Source organism: Wyeomyia smithii, chromosome 2, assembly GCF_029784165.1.
Source record: "Wyeomyia smithii strain HCP4-BCI-WySm-NY-G18 chromosome 2, ASM2978416v1, whole genome shotgun sequence".
Classification (NCBI taxonomy): Eukaryota; Metazoa; Arthropoda; class Insecta; order Diptera; family Culicidae; genus Wyeomyia; species Wyeomyia smithii.
In genome coordinates this window covers 164414395-164429523 of record NC_073695.1, presented here as the reverse complement: position 1 = coordinate 164429523, position 15129 = coordinate 164414395, and the positions used below count along the sequence as shown (strand labels likewise).

General features: G+C 35.7%; 1 protein-coding gene across 12 annotated transcripts in view; it reads right to left on the bottom strand.

Moving 5' to 3' along the window:
* Positions 1-15129, bottom strand: part of LOC129723881 (protein unc-79 homolog) — a 119420-nt gene that overhangs the window by 64167 nt on the left and 40124 nt on the right. For 5 of the 12 annotated variants that reach the window (XM_055678354.1, XM_055678355.1, XM_055678365.1 and 2 more), the window contains 8 exons: positions 11853-11932; positions 11529-11585; positions 6701-6818; positions 6296-6638; positions 6067-6239; positions 5444-6004; positions 4742-4813; positions 19-167 (listed from right to left, as the gene is read on the bottom strand). In XM_055678354.1, the coding sequence (XP_055534329.1) occupies positions 19-167; positions 4742-4813; positions 5444-6004; positions 6067-6239; positions 6296-6638; positions 6701-6818; positions 11529-11585; positions 11853-11932 (1553 nt within the window). The remainder of the gene's footprint in view (positions 1-18; positions 168-4741; positions 4814-5443; positions 6005-6066; positions 6240-6295; positions 6639-6700; positions 6819-11528; positions 11586-11852; positions 11933-15129) is intronic. The other 7 variants (XM_055678358.1, XM_055678366.1, XM_055678361.1 and 4 more) reach the window with 3 other exon arrangements.

The following is a 15129-nucleotide window of genomic DNA, read 5'->3' as shown; positions in this document are numbered from 1 at the left end:
CGAGATAAATTTTCTTACTAAATCAGCACGAGACATAAATTGCATCAATAAGAATACCAACAAGTGAATCGTTTCCTTGTCTGATTCTTCAAGGTCTATTATGCGATATAAACAACCAGATACATTAAATTCATCTCCATGTCCACCAATGGAATGAATATGGCCATCTATTGAAGAAAAACGAATATTTTAATTTTGTATCGCAAATATTATTTGACTATGTAAGTTGAAGTGTTATGGTTAACGGAATGACACGACGAATAATATAAAATATTTTATTTTGAGGGGGAAGGAAAAGATTCAACGTACCAGATGAATCTGAATGGATGAACTGAATAACATAACTGTTCTAGAATTCTAATCTTAAAGTTGAGCTAGTTTACCTTTACCATCTGTTTTTTTGAGGTACACTGATAATCATTTATTGGGTAGCCATTAACTGTTTACGTTAGTAGATTTTGACAATAAATATGCAATAATTCAATCGAATAGTATCAAGATGACAGTATGTGAAGAAAAGCGGAGCTTATCAATTATGTACATGACAAGTGCGAAGCAAGAAAATAACGTTTAAGATGGCACAAATCGCAAAAAAATAAATGTGCAATTCCACAAAAAAAAACGGGCAACCATTTTAATCTATCATTTTTGATTTGGCTGAAATTTTGCACAGGTATTTCTGATTGGTATTTTTTTTTTGAATCACAAATAATTTGTGAAAAGGGTTTATGAAAAAGGGTATCGATGATTACAAATACTTCTAGAGCCAGAACGGTGTTGCTGAGGACGTCTCATCGATGAACCAAACCATTTTGGCACTAAAATATATTTGTAATCTTCATTTTTTTACGAAGCTTTTCAAGAATGAGTCGTAATTAAAAAAAACCAATAGCACAAAATAGCATCTTTTGCCTGTGGAAACATCTGCAAATAAATGCAAATAAACTATCGCTTTATATAGTTGCTATATAAATGTAAAAAAGAATTATTCAACTGGACGAGAACATGCATATGCAAAGTAAAGGTTGTATATGTATATAAAATGGGATTCTATTTTTTAAGAAACACACAAGTTAAGTCAAACATGTTCTCATACTGTGTAGCAACGATCAACGTTAACGAAGTTGATAAAGAAAGTAAAACCGACAGGAACCTTACCCAAGTTGAATTCCAGTCATGCACAATTGGAAAAAGCATAAGCATTTATTTAATACTAGCTGACCCGGCAAACTTCGTCCCGCCTATTTTTGTGTTTAATTTATTAATTTTTAACATTCCAAATTCATTGATTTCTTGGGATTTGTTTAAATCGTTTGAAAATATTGGTTTTATCGGAATGACAACATCCTCGTTTTTTGCCTTTAGTACATCATTTCTATTGGGAGGTATTCAATTATTTTCGTTGTTTTTCAGAAGCTGAAAGTGGTCATCTTCGAATTCAAGATGGTGTCCAGGGTCAATGCTTGGCTTCTATACATTATTTCGATTATGGAAATATTCATATAAAGTAGTATCCGGCTGTTTCCCAGAAGTTACCATCTAACAAAGGGTGTCTGAGGTCAATTTTTAGCTTCATGCATCATTATGGTTAAAGAAACACTCATATTGGGTGGGTATTTGGTCACTTTAGGCTATTTTTCAGAAACCGGAAGTCACCATCCTGGATTTTAAAATGGCATTTGGAGACATTTTCTGGTACCTGAGCGTCATTCTGGTTTAAGAAACACCCATAATAGGTGTTATTTAGTCATTTTCGGCTGTTTTCCAGAGACCGGAAGTCACTTCATCTTAGAATTCAAAATGGTGTCTCTGGTCGATTCTAGCTCCTGTGTATCATTCTGGTATCGAAGCATCTCATATTGGATGGAAATCGGCCATTTTTGGCTGTTTTTCAGTAAGCGGAAGTCGCCATCTTGGATTTCAAAATAGTAATTGGAGACAATTTCTGGCTTCTAAGCGTCATTCTGGTTGAAGAAACACTCATATTGGGTGGTATTTGGTCATTTTCGGCTATTTTTCAGGAACCGGAAGTCGCCATCTTGTATTTCAGAATGACATTTTGTGACAATTTCTGGCCTCTGAGCATCATTCTGGTTGAAGAAACACCCATATTTGGTTGTTTTTGGGTCATTTTCGGCAGTTTTCCAGTCACCAAAAGTTGCCATTTTACAACTCAAAAAGTTGTCTGAGGTCGATTTGTAATTTTTATGCATCAATTTTAATGCATCATACATATTGGGTGGTATTTGGTCGTATCTCGCTGTTTCTCAGAAACCGGAAGTCGCCATTTTGGATTTCAAAATGGTATTCAGAGACAATTTCTGGCCTCTGTGCGTCATTCTGGTTAAAGAAACACCCATATTAGGTGGTATTTGGTCATTTTCGTCTTTTATCCGGTCACCGAAAGTCGCCATCTTACAATTCGGAATGTTGTCTGGGGTCGATTTGTGGCTTCAGGGCATCATAACAATCGCGGAAATACCCATATTTGGTCATTTGCCGCAGTTTTTCAGAAACCGGAAGTCGCCAGCTTGGATTTCAAAATGGCATTTGGAGACAATTTTTGGCCTCTGAGCGTCATTCTGGTCAAAAAAAACACCCATATTAGGTGGTATTTGGTCATTTTCGGCATTTTCCCATACACCGGAAGTCGTAATCTTACAATTCATAATGTTGTCTGAGGTCGATTCGTGGCTTCAGTGCATCATAACAATCCCGGAAATACCCATATTGAGTGTTATTTGGTCATTTGCCACTGTTGTTTAGGAACCGTAGTAGGTCGCCGTTTCTGGCCTCTGAGCGCCATTCTAATTAAAGTCGCCGACATCTTTGTTACCCCTAAAAATATTCACTTGCCGAATTTGGTTCCATTTATTTGGTTAGTTAGTAGATGTGCAGAAATTTGTGTTTCATTTGTTTGTAGCCCCTCCCTCACATAAGAGGGAGGGGTGTCGAACCATTATAGACATATTTAATACCTCTAAAAACATTTACATGCCCAATTTGGTTCTATTTGGTGAATTGGTTCTCGAGTTGTGCGAAATTTGTGTTTCTTTTGTATGGCATCCCTCCCTTTTAAAAGAGGGAGGGGCGTCAAACTGTTATGGATATATTTGATACCTTTTAAAACATCCACCTGCCCAATTTGGTTCCATTTGCTTGGTTGGTTTTCGAGATGTGCATGAATTTGTGTGTCATTTGTATGGGACCCCTCCCTTCCAGAAGAGGAAGGGATGTCAAACCATTATGGATGATTTTGTTACTCCTAAAAACATCCACCTGCTAATTTTGGTTCCATTTTCTTGGTTAGTTTCCGAGATGTGCACGAATTTGTGCTTCATTTGTATGGGACCCCTCCGTTCCAGAACAGGGAAGGGTCTCGAACTATCTTAGTCACCTTTCTCGGTCCCTAAAACCCCTATATACAAAATTTCACGCCGATCGGTTCAGTAGTTTCCAAGCGCATATGGAACAGACAGACAAACAGACAGAGCTGCATTTTTATATGTATAGATAGATGGATAGATAGATAGAACATTCACTATCTTATAAATATTTTTACACTAAACCTTTGCTTCGAATCAGCTCGACGAACTATTTGTTTACATTTTCGTAAGCTGCTTTCTCTTTTGACAGTTGTCGCCCATAGAAAAGCTCAAAACAGAGATAGGGTTACGAGCAGGCTTTCGAACACACCGACTCTTCTATCATTTTCCCCTGATAAAATAATAAGCTGTATGTATCAAATCAAGCAAAACTATAGGGGTCTTCACATCGAGCTCGTATACGAATACCCAGCCGTAAACTGTGTATCTTCCATTACTCGTCAATGGAGGTGAGTATTTTTACGGCTGGGTATTTGTTTACGAGCTCGACTTGAATACCCATTATGTGTTTAATGCATATACCCAACCGTATAAATACTCCCCCTCATTGACGAGTAATAGAAGATACACAGTTTACGGCTGCGTATTCGTATACGAGCTCGATGTGAAGACCCCTAATATTTTACATCTACACATTTCCACGAAGAGGAGTATTCTAAAACCTGGTTACGAGATCATGATTCTCCCAAAAGTTTTAAAGTAAAATCGCGACATGTCGACTTTAGTGCTCGGGATCATTTGTGCTACACGATGAGAATAGGCACACTAGCGACATTACTTATCTGGCGACTAAATAATCTTATCCTTTAATGTTTTCAAAAAACAAAAAAAAAATAGTTTTTAGGTGACTAACTACCTCTTCATATTTGCGTATGGGGCCAATAACTGCCCAAATATTTTCTCGCTAACAAGGGTCGATTCTAATACAATGGAAATGGTATTTGTCACCGTACGCTCAGAAGTTTTAAAATGAAGTTAGCAACAATTTCGTTGAGCGTTGCGGAATGCTATGGCTTAAAAACGAAACAAACATATTTTGAAAAGAATATGTAACATTACGCACGTAATAGAAACGTTTAGTTGAAAGGATGATTGCTGGTGTTGCTGATTCTGCTGGGATGCTATCTGGTTAGGAGTTGAAGGACTGGATGGGGTTGTCAGATTTTCCAGACGACTGGACATGTTATGATGAGGAATATGAATTGCTTGAGATAATTGTTTGCTATTTACGGAAGCGCTATACTGTGATCTGTGACATGTCATTTGTGTGTAATGATACTGAGGATGGTTCTGTATGTATGCAAATTGTGAGGTCGATGAATAATTTTGATTTGTTCCTGACGATAAAAACTGACCCAATCCAAATCTGGAGCTTTTCCGTTTCAGTATCGGTGCTGATATCTGTCGGTTGTACACTTTTTCCTTTTCTGTAAAAACCGATATCTGTTTTTCTTCATAATGCATGGTAAGGCGTCGTACACAAATTACGAAAAGCAGAAATACTGTGTTACTCATTGTTACATATAGGAACAGGTTGGGGGATTATTTGCGGCAGTAACGTAACTAACTTATAATATTGAAAAGTACAATAAAGCTACAACATAGTTTTATCTCCCGCTTAACCCATTCCAGGAGGGTAATGCTATATGGCATCACCCGGCATTTAAACTTTGATCTTAGTTTAACAAATCTACTTGAAAATTTGCACAATAAAACTATTCAGTATGGTGAAAGAACAGATTGATCATTAAAATGAAATACAGTTTGTGTCAATTGTGAATATGGTTGATGAGTAATCAGAGCTTGAAGTTAAATTTTTGAACTAAAAACTGATTTCTCTCCGCCGGAAAAGGGTTCAGTTTTTTTTCGAGACAAAAATACTTGAAATGATATTATGTAAAGTTTCTTGAAAATTGAAAAATTGAGAGAGCGTGGGGCTTGTTTAGCGTTACATAGTTTTTTTGGGAGTTTTTATCAAACGTTAGGAGGAGGTAGTCCTAATTTCGATTTTTCCGTAACATAATTTGTGTACCACGCCCAAAAGATTGTATTGTTACCAATTTTCGATTCCTGTCTGGGTATTATTGTTGCAGGTGCAGACATAGTACGCTTATATGGCCATTTTGTTCCAAATGATGCACTTAAAGTTTTAGACATACTGCCAGACGTATCTGATTGGCTTAATGCTTCTCTAGCTTTATTTATTTTAGTAGACAGTATTTCACTGCCGTTTTCTGAGTTACGAAGATCACGTAAATGTGAGATATCTCCATTTTTCTCGAGATTCACTTGCGCTTCTACGAAAAGGGTATCGAAACGATTTAAAAAGAAGTCCCATGTTAACACTTTTCGATCTGACAGCATGTTATGTAGTTGATACACTGATTGTAATACAACAGGTCTGTCCACAATGAACATATCAAACTGAGATTCTAGACAGAATAGTAATGCCTGTATAGCTTTGTCGTGGATAGTCCCAAGGTACAAAGTCGCACGTTGTGCTACGTGAACGTTTAAATCGTCGCATGCAGCAATGAGATGACAGAAAGCTGTTGCAAGAGATGCTTGCAAACCGACTTCCGACCGCAAAGGTGTTGAATCTAAAAACCTGGTGATAACTGAGAAAACAAAAAAACAAAAATTACTGATCTTTCTGTCTATTGAGTGTAAATCATTTCACCTGTTACACGTTCAACTGCCTGGAACCTAACCCTCCAATCGTTATCATGAAAAGCATCTTGAACAACATTCCAGAACACATCGGATCCTAAAGGTAAAGTAATTGTATGTAGTAAAGTTGGAACGGCCACCTCGCAGATATGCGAATGATCAGCATTGCAAACTTCCCACAAACTATAATGTAATGTTTTTATTGGGTTTGAATGAACATTATAGAATACATGACTTACTTCCTAATCAACAAATTTTCTTGGCACCAAATGAAAAACCCACGATCATCACGAGCTGCTTTAGTAAAAGCGTCACCATGCAAAACCATTATTTTTAAACATTGTAGTATATAATATAAGATATCAGGTTTCTCTATAGTTGGGATTTCTTTTAATAGCTGATATATATATTGCAAAGACTGCGGTAAATTGTCAATGGAAAATTTAAATTTTCCAACTGAAGTGTGCCAAAAATTGTCTCGATCGTCCAGATCGCGGTGAGTATCAGTATCATCACAGTCCTTCAAGTCCTGATATGTTTCACCTACAATGGTTGGCTTCGCTATCTGTACCGTAGCGGTGGCTGTGAAATATATTATTTGCTAGTTATCTATAAAACTCAAATTCGAACACTACAGTACTAACCGACATCGGCATCCGATAGTGTAACCGATCTTGCTACAGCGGTAACGACTTTCTCAGAAGGAATAATGGCTGCCAGGTCAAGTTGTTCACTCACGGTCTCTACAGTAGCCGTCATTATCTACAAACAAATGAACATTATACATTGCACAAAATTCGATATTACATCTAAGTGAGGTCGGGCAACATCTAGACACTTCCATTCATGGGAAAAATATCTATTGTACATTTGTCAAATTATTCCTATAGATTTCGGGACAAATTCAAGCGATATTTTCTATAAATATACAGAGTATATACTCATCTTCATATTATATATATATATATATATATATATATATATATATATATATATATATATATATATATATATATATATATATATATATATATATATATATATATATATATATATATATATTTATATATATATATATATATATATATATATATATATATATATATATATATATATATATATATATATATATATATATATATATATATATATATATGCATTTTATGGAAAACATAGAAAAAAGTAAAATATGAAATGTTTCTGGAAGGTTATTTGTAGTTACTAGAACCCATCCATTTTACTTTCGAGCAGGAACAGAATAACATATTTTCAATATTCAAACAGTAGTAAGATTTTTTCCTTGCTAGGCCTAGAGGTGCAAGGATCTTCTTGAAAAGTTGTTTTCTGTAATCTGCAATATACCGACTAGCACGAGCAAAATGTTAGATTAACGAATTTCTCATTCGTTACAAACGTGTTAAGGCCTAAACACAAGGGATACGTTGCGGCTGCGTTTGCGGCAATTTGACAGTAAGCCCATACATTTTCTGTCAAATTAACGTCAACGCAACGCAAACGTATCCATTGTGTTTGGGCCTTTAGAATGAGAAATTCGTTAAACTTGTTTAATTTTCGTAAGTATTGGTGTCGAATTTGATAGAGCAAATCGACTATCAAATTTTTAATCGCATAATTGATAGAAAAAATTACTGGGAAAATAGTTAAAGAGTGGTATCTAAATCACGACCGTATCGTTGACATAGAATGAGATGGCGCCGGATGGCAACTATATTGCTAAATCTATACGGTCCATACGGATCAACCGGTGGGCACCACCATTTGCGGGATTTTCAAGGGTCATCCGAGATGAACTAGAAATTTCATTAGTAACCAATCTGTTAAAATCGTATTGTACCTGCGGATGATCTGGTGAACATCGTGCGGGATGGTATTGTTCTCGACTATTCAAATAACTCTTCAACGACAAAGGCTTTCATATCGTTTGCACTACTAGACTGCAGCAATTGTACCCATTTGTTGTTTACTGAATAGATAGACTTTCACTTTGATGACTAAATACCAATCTCCGCAATCTTGGAAAGGCAACTTTTTTTTGATATTTGTGTTGATATGTACCAATCGTATGAAAATTGTATGGCGATATTCGTCCTTTCAACATTAGCTTAATTTTCATTTAGATATTTTCAACATTAGCTCAGGTAAAACGCAAGAGAAAAAAACTCGAAAGTTCAATAGGATATCCAGATACCCAGAGATTTTTTACCAGTCTTCTAAAACTTTATCTAGAATTATAGATTTTCGATTGACTAAGACTTTCAACTATGCAACTCTTCAAATTTTCTCTTGATTGACCAAGAAGGTCCTCACTTCGATCATTTTTTGATCAATTCTTGGCATATATATTTCTTTTCAGGTCGATGCCAGGCTCGAGGAATATGAAGGAAAATTTTAGCTCAATTTACAACAGTTGGATCTAGATAAAATTCAACCATTAATAACGACGATAAACAGTGATTGTGAAACGAACCATTCATTGAAAGCGCACATTGTATCGAAAACAAACGTTGAGTTCTTGTTTTTTTTCATCTATAAGGATATTTATTCGAGAATAAGTCTACTGACAACTATGGAACATTTACTCTATTTCAGTTGTTTTAGGGCTAACCATCCAAAAAGTGGGTACCAGAATCAATGAGTGGTAGATGAAAAATGTATGGAGTTTGACAGCCACAAGAGCTACCAGGTATACTTTCTCTCTATCATGTATATATGATGCAAATGTTGATCATTTCAAAGCCTTAATAAAAAGTAAAGCCTTGGTGCTACATTCCGATTTGGAACTTGACCTTCTATTTATTATACATAGACTTCGTAGCCAACTGTTTTATGTATGGGACAATTGCAGGGCTAGAGCGCTACGATCCTACTGACATAAACAGTCTCTCCCGAGCCGAGACTTGAACCTACGACGACGGCCAGCATACCTACCTAGAGACTAGAGATGGTCGGGTATGGGAAATTTGTTACCCGTACCCGACCCGTACCCGATTAATTGAAAATTTTCAAACCCGTACCCGACCCGAACCCGAAGTCTATTGCAACAACCCGTACCCGACCCGTCCTGGAAAAATACCTGGGTACCTCGCACGTTATATGCACTGATTGTCATATGTGGTTTCTCGAGATGATGGCCGGAGTTAGACAAGAACCGAGCAAGGTCAAAGTTAATATTGTTTATAACTTGAGAAAAATTTAATAATTCATTTGCATTTGCCGAAAACCTTAAATTTTTGAGTACAGATTCGATGTCATCGATTCAATCTAAAAATCGGTATAACACAAATGTTTCTGTACATGCAGCATCCCTGGTCACAGTGCGAACCAAGACTATGCTATCGCTGTCATATCTCATATACATATTTGCTTCGAACCAAACATCTCAATGCACAGTGGGGAATCGGTGGCCACCCGGCTGAATTTTTTTTTACGTCAGCTGTTTCATAATATTTTTCCATTGTTGCTATCACATTCAAGGGCTTTAATCCAAAATTTGGGTGCAATATCATGAGATCTGATTTTTTTATGACTTTTGGAAGTTTGGCATACTGACGTTTTTTGACATATGTTTAAAAAAAAATCATTACTTTAAACGCTCCGCAGCTTCAATGATAGCTTGGATTTTTTTTTGGCGTCAAAGAAAAAGTTGATTTGTATATTACCTATTTTGTTTTAATTTAAAAAAAACCTTTTTTTCGCAAAATTTCGTTGATTTGAGGGGTTGTGCCAAAGCTACGTAATTTGTTTCTGTGAGGAGGACGCCCTGTGGCGTTGCTTGTGGTTGAAGATATAATTCTATTTAATGAAAAAGTAAGGGAAAAAGTGCCAAAATCAATAAAAACTAGGTCATGTGCTTTATGGACGGCCTCAAAAAAAAAAAAATGAAATGGAGATTGGTGTTCAGCACCCCAAAATTAAGTAAATGCCATATTTTTGTCGCATTTAACCACACTTTTTTTGCTTAGCCAGCCTATGTATTAAGTTGCCCTACTGTACAATGCTCCGCGGTTTCCCTAACAGATATGAAAAAAGCCCGGCAAAAAAATCCAATTAACTCAAAACGGTTGCAGGAAGAACTATTCACTTTCACATTAGAAAAAGATAGCACGATGTCATTCCCTTAGTGCAAAGACTGCCGACAACTGTCAGAATAGATATTGGCCGATCTCTCGTTGAGTGAGAATGGGCAATTTCTTCTCCGATCTTTTCGATTATCGACACTAAGAAAACACCTAGGTTTGAAATGTTCAAAAATAAAATTCTCATAATGCACGAATACGAATTACCCGTACCCGACCAATTGAGAATTTTTCAAACCCGTACCCGACCCGAACCCGAAGCCTTGGTTTTTAAATTACCCGTACCCGACCCGAACCCGTAAAATATTTTTTGGCGTTACCCGAAACCCGACTCTAACCCGTCGGGTACGGGTCGGGTACGGGTTTCGGGTAAAAATAACCGTACCCGACCATCTCTACTAGAGACTAGCTGGTTTTGATAATTCAAAGCCTTTATATGCTTCTTGAAATCACATCGCCATCTGTAAGATCTATGCGTTAGAGAAAAATACGAACATTTGGTTTCTTGCAAGCGGATGCAAGCCATGCTGAAAACACATTTATAGAAACGGAGTTCCGCCGTGGTAATTGCGAAAATGTGCGTGATTTTGTGTAATATACACAACAATGCATACTTGACGCTACAAGAGAAATTCTGCATATGTAGGGAATAGATAGGATTGAAATTAACCTAAACGTTGAATTAGTACAAATGCAGCGGATGAAGTCCCACTAACACATGCAATGCGGTTTTTAACTGTATGTCCCCCGGAGAAACACATACAAGCGCGCAACTGTTATTGAAAAATTGTTAGCCTTGGCTGAAATGTTGTAAATGTAACAAAATTATTGTCAACATTTTTAAATTTCAAGAATTCACTAAAGAGCAGATAATTCGGTAACTAACGAAGGCGACTATACTCTGTTAGTAACCACCTCTCTACTTAGAGATTAACCTAGGTTTGGTCATCTCCTGTAATCGTTACTTGTAGTATGCAGTTTAGTTTATAGTTAATTGTTCAGTTTTAAAATAAATTCATATAATAATATGTACATAGTTTGCAAGAGAGCTGTAGCAATTCAATGATTTGACATTGGTCGAAAATTTGAGGAAACCAGCTAAATATACTACAGAATAATTTAGGAAATTTTATTCACACGAATGCACACACACACAATCAGACATCAAATCCGCTGCAAATAGTTCAAAACATGGATACACTAATGGAAAGTTGCTTAATGACATAAAATACAAACACTCGAAATCATTGGCTCTAAGCGAAGTGTATTCCGATGACAAACAAAATAAAAAAAAAGAAAAGCAATAGAATAGAAATACCAGAATAATGAAAATTCACACTGGTTACACCTCTGGTATGATTTCATACGAAAATACCTCGTCTGTGGCGTGTATGAATTGAGAAATATCCTTTTCACGTCCACGTTCAGGAATCTGGGAGAATGACACAATTTAAAAATGTGGGAAATCTTTTGTAAAACTAGGCTAGCAAATATAACATATAAACGATATCATGTTTATGAATAGCTGAAATTCGCTCGTTTCCTAATAGTGAAAAAAAAAAACTGCGGTCTATTTGATCAATACGGTCTGTAAATATACATGTAAGTACATATATATAATATTAATATTATATATCAGTACAATGCTACTTTTTTCTAATAAAATAAATTATAGTGTATAAAACATTATTATACATACAGAACAAACATGCGGCATATGCACTAACACGCCACCAACCGAGTGAGGTTCAGGTTGAGGAACCGCTACCGGAACAGGTCCTGTGAATTGAGAAAATACATGGTTGATAAAAATATTTGCAGGTAAGAAAAATCAATACGATCAAAATTGAGAAGCCAAATTGAATTAATTTATTCGAGCATTTCCACAAAAAAACGGGAAACCATTTTTGATTTGATTTAAACTTTGCATAGATGTTTCTATGGGCAAAAGATGCCATTTTGTGTTATTGTTTTTTTTAAATCACAATTAAAAAAAAACAGTGACACAAAATGGCATCTTTACCCCTAAAAACATCTTTGCAAAGTTTAGCCAAATCACAATGGTATTTAAAAAAATATTTCAGCTGGGGTATTTTTGTGGAGTTGATCATGTATAAAAGATTTTGAACTCGTCATGTATTAATATACCTTAATTGACTTATCAAATCTGTCTTTTCGCAGAAGTTGTTAAAGTTTGTGATAGGCAGAATTCAAATTGTGTTCTATTAGGTATTTACTTCACTATCTTCAGAATGATAACAAGCTAATCAGAATAAAACTCAACAGGCATGCTTATAGAGTAAATCCCTGCATGTAAACTGCATCTACCTATATTCAACACACACAATACACTGAACTAAAAGGTGAAAACTTATGCGTAAAATCTTGAGTCAACCAAAGCGTTGTTTTGTTCGAAAAATAGCAATAATAAGCATTGACCTCTACAATATTACAGCTAGAAAGAGATGCAAACTTTCATAGTTGTAGCGACTCAATAATCTTATAAATGAACCTAAATGAGCTGTCATTGACTGTCAATTTGAACCAAGGGAAAAAAGCATTTTTTTAAATGAGTATAGTTATAACTGAAAGGTATCGCGTTGCTTGGAAAAAATTAATCGAAAATAGTTTTTGTATTCATTGTCGTTTTAAAAAATATTTTGGTTTATTTTTACGTAGAATAATAAATTTCATAAGCTTTAAGTAATAATCATGTTAGCGTACTTCGATTATTATACTTGCGCTTTTCTGGATTAAGGGCTTTGGTTACAATTTCGAGCACACTTCATCACGGTCGAATTTTAATTCTCGTTTCACAAAATAGTTAGATGTAGGATTGTAAAATTTTTGCAACTACATGAAACATGGTTACGCCCTCATACACATTTTCAGAACTTCTACGCTAATATATATAAACTCAAAACTCTGAAGAAACTTTTATACAACGGCAAATTGAAGAAAAAAAAACACAGACTCGAAAAAATTGTGTTTTCCAGACAAATTTTCACATTCAGTATTCCTGATGTTGCATGAGCTTGATTGATCACCACCGGTTGCCACTTCGTTACTGACCAGAATCGACCGGAATTGCACATCAAATTTATCAATTACAGGCGTACTTCGATTTTGCGCACATATTCGTTTTTGAGGTGTGCGTAAAATCGAATTGTGCGTAAAAAGATTTTCAATATATTTTATAACCCAAAATTATTTTCCGTAATCAGAAATTTGCTAAAAACATCTGAGGGAACATTCAATTATCACAAAACGCTCGAAAAAGGGGTTAGAAAATTTAACAACACAAAAAAAAAAAAAAATTCAAGGTCAGAAAAAGAGAGTGACATAGGAGAAGAAGGGTTCGAAGAAAGTAATTACTCGCGTTACATGATAAATAGATATTCTATAATGGGCCGTGTATGGCAGGAACATCTGGAAAATGCTTTAAAGGAATAGGTAATTCCTTCCTAATAGGAACAATGAATATGGGTGTAGGTGTGTATGTGTATGGGTGTGTTTATGTATGTGTATATGCGTGTGTATGTTTGTATGTATGTGTGTGGATGTGTATGTGTACGTGTGTGTAGGTATGTGTCTATGTATGTATGTATGTATGTGTGTATGTGTATGTGTACGTGTGTATATGAGTATGTGTGTATGTGTGTATATGTGTGTATGTGTGTTCGTGTGTATGTATGCATGTGTGTATGTGTGTTTGTATATATGTGTATATTTGTGTATGTATTTATGTATGTATGTGTGTTTGTGTGTGTGTATGTACGATTGTGTTTAAGTAAGTGTGTAACCCACACATTCTTTTTGCTCACATACTAACGCCGACCTCTATTAAAAACAGCTTATCTATCTTGCAGCAATAGACGTTGTTTTACATAAAAGTGTAAATAAATTACTCCTAAAATAGGTTGTGTCTGTACGGCATCAAATAATGTATACGTTAGCTACGTACACAACCTTTGAAAAAATTGCTTTTTTGAAATGTTGTTGTTACTGTCTTCTGGAGGTTTTCGGTAGATTCGCTAGTCTATATGGGCAACCCCTTCTTTGTGAACGATGTCTAATATATATAATCCTGGGTTATGTATAATTAAAACAAAAACATTTGAATTAAAAATGTTTTTGAAAAAAGTGTGCGTAAAATCGAGGTAAAATGTGCGTAAAATCGAAGTACATAAAATCGAGGGTGTGTATAATCGAGCTATACCTGTATTGCTTGAGATTTAGCTGTTCGATGTGCATCTCTCCAATGACCCTTGCATGTTGATTAGTACCGACGCCTGCCGGATATACCCCTGCACACTCCACAAGCATCACGGGATGGAGGAGATTTGTGTTAGTTGTTTGTCACGTTCCTTTTCGAATTTTCTTCTACCCAAGTTATTTCATTGTTGTTTCAGAAGCATATAAATGTTCTCTACCTCTACTCTAGGTAATAAAGATTCGGACCTTGTGAAGTGGGTGGTGGTGATGAAGAGCCTGAGAATAAACCCATGCTCAAGTCCTTTGATAAACAAAAATGGCCTGCTTCTAAACAAGATTCGAACTCACGTCCATCTGCTAATCAAAGCGGACTCTGTAACCTTGTGGCTACCACTACTGTTACTAAAAACTTCGTTTGCGTTTGCATGCGTTACAGCAAGAAGATAGTTACACGCTATCAAAAAACGACGCATATGCGTGTTCTCTGTTTTGAGTGTAGTATTCGTTTCTCCCTCCAACCAATTATATTTTCTCCTGATAAAAAAACTGACTACAAGAAACGTTTTGTACCACTTAAGGTTGTAGTGTGTAGAACCCACATGGAAGCCACCACATTGTTGACTACGAACTTTCTTTTCAAAACTCGGAAACAATTAATGAGTTACTTATGAAAACACTGTCCTATGTTTTCATCACCTCAACAAACATGAGGAAGGATATGTTTTCATATGTTACGCTTTAACTATTACCGAGTGGTATGC